Source organism: Syzygium oleosum, unplaced genomic scaffold, assembly GCF_021117445.2.
Source record: "Syzygium oleosum isolate NSW1041296 unplaced genomic scaffold, Sole_v2.1 Sole_v2.27, whole genome shotgun sequence".
Classification (NCBI taxonomy): domain Eukaryota; kingdom Viridiplantae; phylum Streptophyta; class Magnoliopsida; order Myrtales; family Myrtaceae; genus Syzygium; species Syzygium oleosum.
In genome coordinates this window covers 1,590,391-1,602,281 of record NW_026607511.1, presented here as the reverse complement: position 1 = coordinate 1,602,281, position 11,891 = coordinate 1,590,391, and the positions used below count along the sequence as shown (strand labels likewise).

Here is an 11,891-nt window from a genome sequence, read left to right as displayed (position 1 = left end):
TCTTTTCGTTCTCATTCCAACATATTCTGCTCATTTTCTGAATTTTGAATGTTTCTGATCTTGAATAAGAATTTGATAGACAATTTTTTCTTTGTTACCTAACAAGTCCTACTATGTCGGCAGAACTTTATGGTTAGTAAGTTTTTGACCTGAATTTTAAATATTATTTTGAGTTCAATGAAGTTTTAAAATTTTCGGCCAGTTAAAAATGTCATGAAAAACAGTAGAATATACGTCATCTTTCTTCAAGGAAGCATTTATCTTCCATCATATTATATAATAAAAAAATATAAAAAATATATTGAAAGATTAATCGCACTAGTTTTTTACAGCATTGCTAGTGTATTTTATGCCGTCGGGAACACAACAATCATGTTCATGTAGTTAAGACATCGATCAATTATGTGAAGTCAGAAAAATTTTCTAGTTAGCAGAAATAAATTTGCACAAGACAGCCATATAATTTGTACAGAAAAAGTTCCTATTTGGCGGTATTGATCGATTATGTGAAGTCGAAAGTAAATTTGAAACTTTAGCATGTTCTGACTTCACATAATCGATCAATTATGTGAATTCCTGACACAATATGTGGAGCTATATCGATTGATTATGTGAAATTAGAAGTAAATTTAGCCAATCCCCTGACTATATATTTGCGAAGGAAACAAATATTTGAAACATTAAGAGAAACGAAACTTATGCCAATTAGAAATTTCAAGTAGAAAATTCTTATTTTAGTAATAAGTATATTGTGCGAATTCAAATTCTATCTTGAACCTTTTAATTGTTCTAATTTAGTCATAAACCTTTATGTAAAATTTCAATCTAGTCCTCTTGGTGAAGACTCGCTTGCAATTGTTGATCTGACTATCTAGTCATCGCCAACCGTCATATGTTTCATAGTCAGCGATTTGACGTGGACAAATTTAATCGAAATAACACTGTTTTGCATAATTTCCTATTTTCACTTTCTTTTCTTTTCTTTTTTCTGTCCTTTTAGATATCGGTCATCCTCGTCATGTGCAAGCACACTCGATTCCACCGCTTCAGCTTCGCCCGTGAAGCTCATTGGCTGCAAGTCTCACAAGCTAGCTTGGAGAGCGTGTCCACTTCTACGTTCGCTGCGAGTGGTTGAGCAAGCTGAGATGAGGAGTCTCGGAGCCTTGACTAGTACGCCGAGATCTAGACCCATGGCCATCAAGTTCACCGAGATCTCAACGGCCACAAAATCGACTACTATATTTGTGAACTATATGTTTGGATGAAGAAGATATTTGCTTGTCATAAAAATTCCTTCACGGAAGTATTGCCAACAGTTCTCATGCTCTAGTATAAGGAGAAATAACATAAATGGTTCCTGAATTTTGACCTAATGTGCAATATGATCTCTGAATAATTAATTTGTTCAACATAGTCCCTGAATTTTAGCCTAATGTGCAATGTGATCCTTGAACTTTTAAATTGTTCAATATGATCCATGGACTTTTGGTACATATTCAATTTAGTCCCTGGACTATATGAAAATGTTCAGTGTTGTCTCTGAACTTGAATTTACGGAATGCCAATATTGAACATTTTTATATAGTTCAGGAACTAAATTGAACATGTATAAAAAGTTCATGGATCACACTGAATAAATTATAAGTTCAGGGATCATATTGCGCATTAGGGTAAAGTTTAGGGATCACATTGAACAAATTAATAGTTTAGGAATCACATTGCACCTTGAGCCAAAGTTCAATGACTATTTGTGTCATTATCCCCTAGTATAATACAAGCAGCATCACATGGGCTTGAAGAGAGATGTCACGCCTCGGACCCCACTGAGGTCGCAACATCCCCCCGTGGTCGTATTTTGAATGCGACGTCCTAGGACTCGTCGCCGACCCATGCGAACATCAAAACATAAAGCACAAGCGAAAACGATTAAAAGCACCCAGACAAGATTAAAGACCAAGGGTAGTAGAACACTTGAACAAATGAACCACATACTTCATTCAACGGCACGTACTTACAAAATCCAACCTTACATACAAAGGCCACTAGGGTTAAAACCACCATCATCAAAAAGGGCAAGTGGTCGGGTAGGTTAGCCTAGCTATACAAAAAGGGTCCACCAACTCCATGGGCTCCTCTTCGGGATCTTGCTCCATCGGCTCTTCCTCGGAATCCCAAAACGCTGTGACGGACCATTCATGGTCGGAGTCAGGGGTCTGAAATGGTTATATAATAACCATGAGAATGAGTCTCAATAAGCAACACCCTAAACCCTACCTAAGCCAATGCGTATCCAGACAAGTCTTACCCAAACATATAATAGAGCAACCACACGACTTAGGCCTTCGGGCCCAAATCAAACATATGTTGACCCTGCAGGTTAGGCACATAATAATACTGGCACTGAGCCCAACAATGGTACATACACACATATTAATTAGCCACGAACACATGCCATGCACATGCTTGCACTCGTTAATGCACTCGTTAATGCACTCTTGCACACGTGCCATCATTATGCATATGCTCATGTTCCTTTCTGCACACATGCACACGTGCCAACTTTCCATTTATTCACCGACCCGCGTTAAACGCATCAAGTCCGACCCGCGTAAAACGCATCAGGTCTATCACATACAACACTTCCTGACCCGCGTAAAACGCATCAGGCCCAGTGTCTCTAGCCCGCGTAAAACGCATTAGGCGCAACACCGATCTCCTTATACGGACCAAAACCCGCGTAAAATGCATCAGGCTGGCCGTCTTCCGGCAATCCGGGCATCGTCCCGCGTAAAACGCATCAGGACGGGTTCAACACCCCGCGTAAGACGCATCAGGGTTTTATGTGATCACACGTACTCATACCACAAATTATTATCTGAACCCCGCGTAAGACGCATCAGGGCGATTTAGGTGATCACATGCTCATGCCATTCGTGCACATTCACATAATGCACATGTTATGCCAATGCTCGATATACACATTCATGGCTATAACGTCCACGCTCGGCATCCACAATTTCCACACTCAATTAATGCCACAACATGCTCAATCATTGACCCACCAATATTAGCCACTAATATGCACCCAAAACCATCCCAATTCCAAACCACGAGCTCACCAATTCGACATTCAAGTCGGCCATAATCAATCGTAAATTTCACCCACACACGCCACGGCAATCCGGTCCTTTAACTCACCATAATTAGCCCACTGTCAACTAAATCCGTCAAAACGCCACGATAACACCGAATAATTCTCGAGAGAGAGAAAAACCGAGAATATACAAAATCGGGTCCAAACTAGGAAGTTGCGCAGTGACAGAAATCCATTTGAAATAAATAGTAAATCAACTCCAAAAATTCTGAAATTTGGATATGTTACATAAAACATCTTGATAAACATTTTCTGTGAAGAATTCGAAACCCAGTTCCAACCGTAAACACCTCGTTTTGACACTCAAAGCCGGACAGAACCCGGTTCGCTCGGACAGCCCCTCGGACCATCAATAATACAACTCATTCAGTACCCAAATCACTTTGGAAAGCTCTGAAATTTTTATATGTCATATACACAAGTGTTTTTAGCAATTTTTGTGAAGGAAGTTTGTTGAAATAAGGTCTGAAAAATTTTATAAAAATTCAGAAAGACAAGAAGGTCGGGTGAACAGTAAATCGGGCAGTTTTGTGACGGTCTGAAAACCGACTTCCGAATGACGCCAAAAAAATTCCAAAAATTCTGAATTTAAAGTATATTATACTTAAAGATTTTGGGAACAAATTCCATGAAGAACACTTTCTCAGATTCGGCCCACAATGATCACCAAAAAAATAATAAATCACAGAGGTACAGTAACAACTAGAAATCCGAGAATCATAAAACTTGCACCATTAGGCAAATCAAGCTTATACAACCACAAAACCAACCATCCACAGCCCCTAATCCATCCCTAGACATGCCATTAGTAACCCACTAGCCTAACCAAGGATTAGGAAGTCACTTACAAGAGAGCCTAAACAAGACAACCTAGTAAGGGAGCAAACAAGAGCCTTGGCACGGCAACGGCTACTCCGGCGAAGCAACGGCGAGGGCGGACAGCGGATGGCAGCTCAGGTGGTCGGTGATGGTGTGAGGGTGATCGTGGGTGGTGGTGATGGTGAGGGGTGGAGCTGGTCTCGGCTAGGAGAGGAAGAAGCCGAGCGAAAGCAGAGACAGAAGAAGAGACAGCAGCAGCAGCAACGTGATCAGCAGCAGCCCAGAAGAAAAGAAGAAAAAGATGAAGAAAGGGAAGAGAAGGAGGAGGGGGAAATGATGGGGAGTGGGTGAGTTGGTGGGGATGGTCAGCAGCAACGTGGGGGTGGAGAGGAAGTCAGCAAAAGCAGCAGAGGTCAGCAGAAGCAACAGTAGAAACAAAAGCAGAAATAACGTGGGGCAGCATGGGGTGTTCGGCACGGGTGGAGGAGAGGAGAGAGAGAGAAGAGAGAGAAAGTCAAACGCACTTGAGTACGATCCGACGATCCTCGTTCAAATTCGAAAACGATCCAACGGCCCACGAAAAACCCTAATTATAAACTAGCAAAAAGGCCAAAAGATAATAACTAAAACACACTACGAGGGAGGTCTATTAGTCCAAATTCGCACCCGATCCAAATTTTCACTTTCCCACTAGACCTGGCAATCTCGAGGCTGGCCACAATAATATCGATACCATTCAATTAAATTCGTCCCAAAATTCCGAAAAATTCGAAACCAAAGTTTGGGCTCTATATAACGGCCAAATTCGATCGAGTGCGATTCTAGCGAAATCTCTAATTTAAAAAGAATAACCCAGGAGTGATCAGTTCCGGGTGAGATTTTATTATAAGTGCACTGACGAAATACCCGTTTTATAAATCCCAAAAATGGGCCGAAATTCGGAATGTCACAAGAGATCTCTAGTAAGAGTACGAAAAAATCACCAACGCAGAATAAAGCCACAAGAGAAGGTAGGAGTCAGGCACTGAAAGTAAAACAATTGATCCCCGCCACATGTGAACATCCACGCCAAATACAAAAACACACCGGAAAGATATAGCAGCACACACATAATTCCACAATAACACTATGACCCAAAAACTGAGGCTCGCTAAAATTTGGAGGGGTGACTGAGATCGAACTTTGGAGGAGTAGTCGAGTGGCCGAGTGTGCCGAGATCTGGAGGAGCTGTGGCCGAGCTGGTTGGCATCTTGATGCTCGGCCATGGCCTTCGAAATCGCGAAGATTTCGACTGACACGATCTCAACGAGCATGGAGGAAGAGTGTTAAGCTCTCGGAGGTTTAGCAGAGAGAAAGGGGTTTGCACATTCAATCGTAAAAAGGAAGAAGTACGAGCCAGATCTTGCTGAAGGAGGAGAAAAGAAGGGAATAAAAGAACAAAGAAAAGAAACGAAAAAAGGAAGTAAAAAAAAAGAGATGACATTGAATTTGGGGCAAAACAATGTTGTTGCAATTGAGTTTGTTCACATCAAATAGCCAGTGTGTCGTATAAAATGGCCAGCGATGACTGGACCGCTACATCAACAATTTCATGCGAGTCTTTAGCGGGAGGGCTACATTGGAATTTTACTAAAAGCTTTAGGGCTGCATTGGAACAATTGAAAATTTTAAAAATTTAAATAGAAATTTTCCCTAATAGTAATGATTGTATCCCAACCTTTGTGATTAAAGATCCCGTGGCTAATAAGATATAATAATAGTTTTAGAACTAAAATAGCAATTTCCCATAGTATCAACATGATTTTATCCCAACCAATCGTAAGTTGTTTGTTGACACTATAACACCAAAGTATATTTGTTGAAAATATGTCTCAAGTTTGAGACCAAAAAGGAAAGTTTCCTAATTCAAGTAGGTTTGCTATTTTGAATAGGTTTCCGAATTAAATGGTTTCCTAGTTGGAAATTGTTTTCTAATTGGAGAAGGTTTCCTAAAGGGAGGTTTCCTATTTTGGATATGCTCTTGTCTATAAATAAGAGGTGTGACTTCTTATGAAGATCATCATTTGTTGGGAATGTGCAGCAGAAGTCCAATACCTTCACTTGAGGAAATCACCAAGAGGGAGCTCAAGTCCGAGCTCGTCAACATATCCAGTTGGACCCACCTTCACTTAAAAGCTTAAGCCAATGAGTTATAAGCCAACTATGATATATTAAGTGCTCAACACCACATCAATTATCCGATGTGGGACTTCTCTAACATAACTCACACGTTTATCTCAACAATCTCCCCCTCATGTGTGAGATCAAAGAGGAGCCCTGCAAGTGAATTATACTTTGAAGATATTCGAGTGTTTGTAGCGATTAAGTATTGCGGTAAGATTTATGTACAATTCCTTCGTGAGATTGGGAGATTATTTCATGAGGAATTGTGGGCTAAACACTGCATGAGTTATTAGGTGTAATTGGGAATTGGAAACACTGAAAGTGTTTGAGTGACTCGAGTGTGGTTGTAATCTCCGTTATATCGCTTGATTTATAGTGGAATTTCGTGTTGCTCTCATTGTGGATATAGGTCACTACGAACGAATCACGTAAATTAGGTATCCGATTTATTTTCTTTATTCAGTCTATTTTACTATTCGATCGCTTGGCTTACGCAACAAATAGTATCGGAGCCGATGGTTGATTAATGGGCCCTCAATCTGTTCCGGTGTTTGATGAATATCTCAATAAAGAAATCTCATGATCGATGCTTATTTTGGGTGGAAATTGCCATCACGGTTGATCTGGCGAGAAGCGACCATGGACGGTTGGTCTGGTGACGTGAGATAAAGACCATGGGTGATGCAATCTAAAGTTAGCAGTTGATGATGGTTGTTGTGCATAGTTGCTGGTTCATTGCAATGAGTTGGAGATTCAAGTTGAGATAAGCTGATACAGAAGAATACCTAAATTAAGGGGAAGCAAACCTAACACTGAGCTCACACGTGAGGCAGAGATTGTTGAGATACACGTGTGAGCTGTGTTAAAGAAGTCCCACATCTGATAATTGATGTGGTGTTGAGGAGTTAATATATTTTAATTGTCCTATAACTGATTGGTTTAAGCTTTTGAGTGAAGGTGGGTCCAACTGGATATGTTGACGGGCTTGGACTTGAACTCCCTCTTAGAGATCTTCCCAGGTGAAGGTATCGGACTTCTACTGCGCATTCCCAACAATATTGAAGTCCCTTCTATGGTGTATTGGGTTGATGCTTTGCACATTAAGTGAGGATTGAGTTAATCTCCTACGAATTTCATATCCCTTATGGATGGCGTACTTATTTTCCATAAGGTTGCTCTCCAATGAGTCCAAACAGTCTAGAAGCAGAACACAATCACACATCCCTCTTTAACATAATGCAGCATAACAGTAGGCTGCACAAAATCATATCTTTACTTGATTCAGGTACGATTTCCCATCAATTACTTTGCTCTGTTTAAATTCCAAGTAGTCCTTGTAATTCATCGAGATGTATGTGGCTTGGTTGTGCTCGCCATCCACCAGCTGCTTCGCTGGCACTACGACAGTGTCAGGCGATGGTCTAGTAGAAAAAGGGATCGATAGCCTTGCAGCCTTGTTGTTCACGATAGCTCGATGCAGAACGCTCTTGTATTTCCCATTGCTCACAATCTTGCACAATTGTAAAGTGTCAAGAAAAAAAAAATTAGTTGCAATAAGCTCGATCTGTTCAATGGGAGAAATTAGAGTAAATCACAAAGATTCGTATCAACTTTAACTGATTAATATCCGGTTAAAGAAACAAAGACAATAGAGTAAGTTTTTAGCAAATTTTTAAGACAACAGTATGTACTATAGTTCTATGTATAATAACGATGTCCGTTCCATAATACCTACATTTTATCAGCATCTATAAACCAAGGCACACAGTATTCACACCAAGATTTGAAATATATTGGACCTCTCTTGCAAGACAGATAAGGGAGATTAGAAAGATGAAACATGGATTTCTGTATACTTACCTCGAGCTGATCAACGGTGTTGACCACAAAGGCATTTGGAATGAGATCAGCTTTGACCCTGTTTACACCAAAAAATGGCCAACTTGTCGACATGGTTCGTTTGTGCCAAAGATCATCAAGGGACACATGGCGGAGAGTTGAGGTAACATGGAAGCAAATATCATCAAGTTGCCAACATAAGGGACACATGTCAGAGACATGTGTCATGTGTATATATTTACACCCAAAAATGACCAATTTTTTAGTATTATTGACAAGACTGGTCACGACTTCATCTTGTCGATGACTTCGACGAAATTGGTGTTCTGCGCTAGTTCGGGAAAATGGTCATAACTTCTTCGAGACAGATTGGATTGACCTGATTCCAAAGCCAAAGAACGAAGACTGATGGGTCTACAACTTTTATGTTTTGAGTTTACTCAGAAAATCACTGTAGAGTTTTCGAAATTAAGAGGAAGTCGACGGTCGTGACTTCATCTTGTCGATGACTTCGACGAAATTGCAGCTCTGCGCTAGTTCGGGAAAATAGTCATAACTTCTTCGAGACAGATCGGATTGACCTGATTCCAAAGCCAAAAGAATGAAGAATCTTGGATCTACAACTTTTATATTTTGAGTTTTCTCAGAAAATCACTGTAGAAGCCATCGAGGTTAAAGGAAGTCGACGGTCGTGACTTCATCTTGTCGAGGACTTCGACGAAATTTCAGTTCTGCGCTAGTTCGGGAAAATGGTCATAACTTCTTCGAGACAGATAAGATTGACCTGATTCCAAAGCCAAAAGAACGAAGACTCCTGGATCTACAACTTTTATGTTTTGAGTTTACTCAGAAAATCACTGTAACGTTTTTTACATTAAGAGGAAGTCGACGGTTGTGACTGGTTGGAGATGCAGAAAGAAGAAGTAACCGTCAACATAGTGGAGTCAAAGCAACCGCCAACGTAGTGGAGTAAAAAAAATCCGTCAAGGTAGTGGATTCAACGTAACTGTTGGAAACCACTAAGGAGCATACATGCGTATTTTGAGAGAACAGTTACTTGGAACCATGATTATGAGGAAGTTATCACTTGTGGACAAGATCATGAGACAGTTATCTTGAAAGCAGAATCATGGCATCACATGGACATGAAGACAAGATTTTCGGAATGAAAGAACATGGGCACAACTGTTGAAAACTGCTAAGGAGCAGTTACCACACGACCATTATAAATATCACCGGCCATCTACCGGAGAGAGAACCCCTGACAAAATCAAACAACATGTTATCTTTCAAGTATCTTTACTTTCATGTACCGCACTTTATCTTTCCTTTGCTGTAGCTTTCCGATTCGCGTCGTCGATTAAATTCCAGCATGTATCTCTATCCTGAGTGTTGCGTCGTCGATTAAATTCCGGCGTTACATCTTTGTGTACGTGTGCGGCTGTATTTTCAAGCTTTGTCGTCGATTAAATTCCGGCACGGTTTGTACATATAGTTCGGTTCGAAGTTCGGAGTAAAAGTTCGCCGTTTTTCCTTGTCTCCCTGGATATTTCTTGTCCAGAGTTGCCACGGAACCCGGTCTCCTCACATTAAGAACCGAAGAACGACTTTCGGTGAATTATATTTCACCGCGGGAGCATTTTCTGGTGAAACAGACCCACTTCCCGTCATGATAAACTTCAAGGCCGCCAACTCCATTCTGCATGAGGATGGTCAATAGGCCATAGTCTGAGTGTGAGGTTAGGCCCATGGTGAGTTCTGGCTGTGGGCATGCCGGATACAGATTCGTTGCTAATATCTGTAGGCTTGAATCCATGTTCATTGCCTCGTCGATATAGCCAGGTTTGAGTCCTAGGCCCTCCGATATACCCTTGAGCAGTTCCCTAACTAATTTTCGCAGCGCTCCAGAGTACTTTGCCAAAACTTTACTGCAACAGACATTGCTTTCATTCATCAGAGGAAATGCCGTGGTGGAGTTCTTTCATCTTTAGGGATTTCACAAGTTTCTATCACTCAAATCTTTTATCTGGGGTATTACCAATTGTTTTGCTCTATCAAATTGAATCCGCACTTTGCTTATTTTTTCTAGGCGTACAAAATTGTTTGTCTGACATCAAGATGATCCAAAACAATGCTACCCCAACATAAGAATCGTGTACTTTCTATTCCGATATTTCAAGACTGCCAGATTTCTAGGTAAATGTAGATCAAATTTACAAAACTAACAAACCGGAACCAAAGATGCTGAATAGCTCGCGTCTCAGACGGATTGAAGTTGTTCAAGTTCAGATCCCACATGGTTAATTGAGTGGTCAAGTAGATACGGAAAATCTGGTATCCAAATCATATCGTCTCGCATATAGGTAACGTTAGAGCTCGGATCTGCCTCCCAAATGGACAGAGTCTTATACATGGACGGAGATGGGAATTAGTCAATTCGAAGATTTGGATTCTCGTGTTAGCAGGGAAGAAGAATTTGTTCAAGTTCCTCATCGATTTTTTCTTTCCGATGTACCTGATAATTTTATACTGTAAACTAGATCTGGATGCATTGATAACTCTGAACATTATTTTAGCATAACGAGTTGAGAAGAGTGACTAACTTATTTTGCACTACCCACGTACTTACTCTTCAAATTTTCACTCCCTTAAGATTCTGTAGGTTCATCCTATAATCGATTGTGAAAAAAATGTCCACAAGGGGAAGGTTCTGTTGCTTCTGGACTGTAGCATTGAAGCTACAGTTAGGACATATAGTTGTCATTACCACTATTAGTAAAACATGAGATTGTTGATATTTGTGGTGTGGCAAACTCAAACTTTTATATACAAATGGAATTAAGCAAACACAAATACCAATACGTATATGCAAACTGAGAACATGGAAGCAAAGCGTAGAAATAAATTCAAGGGTAAAAGCCACAAAAATTCCCAAACTATGTTCACTGTGACGCGTGTACCCTAAAGTTTTTTCCGTGACACTAAAAGCCCCGTACGTGTATCTGTGCGACACATTTACCTGCCGTCAAGGTTCTGTCAATGAGCACTGTTGAAAATCTGCTTACTTATATATCGGAAAGCAAATGGCATTGACATGACTCCCTCATGCTTAAGTGAAATAAAAACAATATTATTTTGGCTAAAAAATACAAAGTTACAAATTTGGGGTTTTTTATGTCATAAGAAAAATTTTAGGATACATGTGTCGCAATGGGCATGGTTTGAGACTTTTTATGTCACAATAAAAAAGTTCAGGGTAAACATGTCACGGTGGACACGGTTTAAGGTTTTTTGTGGTTTTTTTTCCCTTATTTCAATACATATTAGACCTTTTTTTCAAAGAAAGAGAGGGAGAGAATGGGGTACCTCAAGCCTTCTGGTTTGGTGGGGCAGTGAAACTTTGGATGCACCGTCATCTTCAGGAAATCCCTCCAGAGGAACACTTTGTCGACCGAAGCTTTGAAGCTCGTCCCGTACCTTATGGGGTCCAACACGTGCTTCCCTTCGAACTCACTCTTCTCCTCCTCTGTCAGATCGAAGAATCCCATCAGCGCCTCGACCGTCGCCTTCATTCGACTCTCGGGCACTCCGTGGTTGATCAGCTACTCACATGTACAACCAAGGGCTATATGATCAATACGTGGTAAACAAGAAACTGTTGCTAGTTATGAGAATAAATTTACGAGCAGCGGCCAATCTCACGCAAGTTAAGCCATGAGAATAATTTCTCATTAATTCTCTTTAGCTCCGGCATGAATGAACAACCGTCTGTTGAATCAGCCAATTCGATTCAAATTGTTGCTAATCTTTCAAGAACTATTGCAGTTTTGCCAATTCAGTTCTAAATTTTTCAATTTTACCAATCGACTCCATCCATCCAATTTTTGGCAGGAATCCGATGATATGGATGTCAATT

At 40.5% G+C, this 11,891-nt stretch overlaps 1 protein-coding gene across 1 annotated transcript; it reads right to left on the bottom strand.

The window, feature by feature from the left end:
- Positions 1-7,340: 7,340 nt before the first annotated feature.
- LOC115684315 (2-oxoglutarate-dependent dioxygenase 19-like) lies at positions 7,341-11,547 on the bottom strand. Its single transcript, XM_056303288.1, has 5 exons — positions 11,342-11,547; positions 9,757-9,903; positions 9,564-9,674; positions 7,997-8,054; positions 7,341-7,646 (listed from the first exon to the last, which is right to left on the bottom strand). Exons 1-5 carry the CDS (start codon positions 11,545-11,547, stop codon positions 7,401-7,403), a joined length of 768 nt encoding a protein of 255 aa, XP_056159263.1. The 3' UTR covers positions 7,341-7,400.
- Positions 11,548-11,891: the final 344 nt, after the last annotated feature.

Excerpts from the sequence above, each read along its gene's own strand:
- LOC115684315 (XM_056303288.1), bottom strand. The coding sequence starts at position 11,547 with ATGAAGGCGACGGTCGAGGCGCTGATGGGATTCTTCGATCTGACAGAG. Across the intron at positions 8,055-9,563 it reads GTCGTTCTTCGGTTCTTAAT|GGTCAAAGCTGATCTCATTC; the intron begins GTGAGGAGACCG and ends TGGTGTAAACAG. Across the intron at positions 7,647-7,996 it reads ACACCGTTGATCAGCTCGAG|ATTGTGAGCAATGGGAAATA; the intron begins GTAAGTATACAG and ends CAATTGTGCAAG.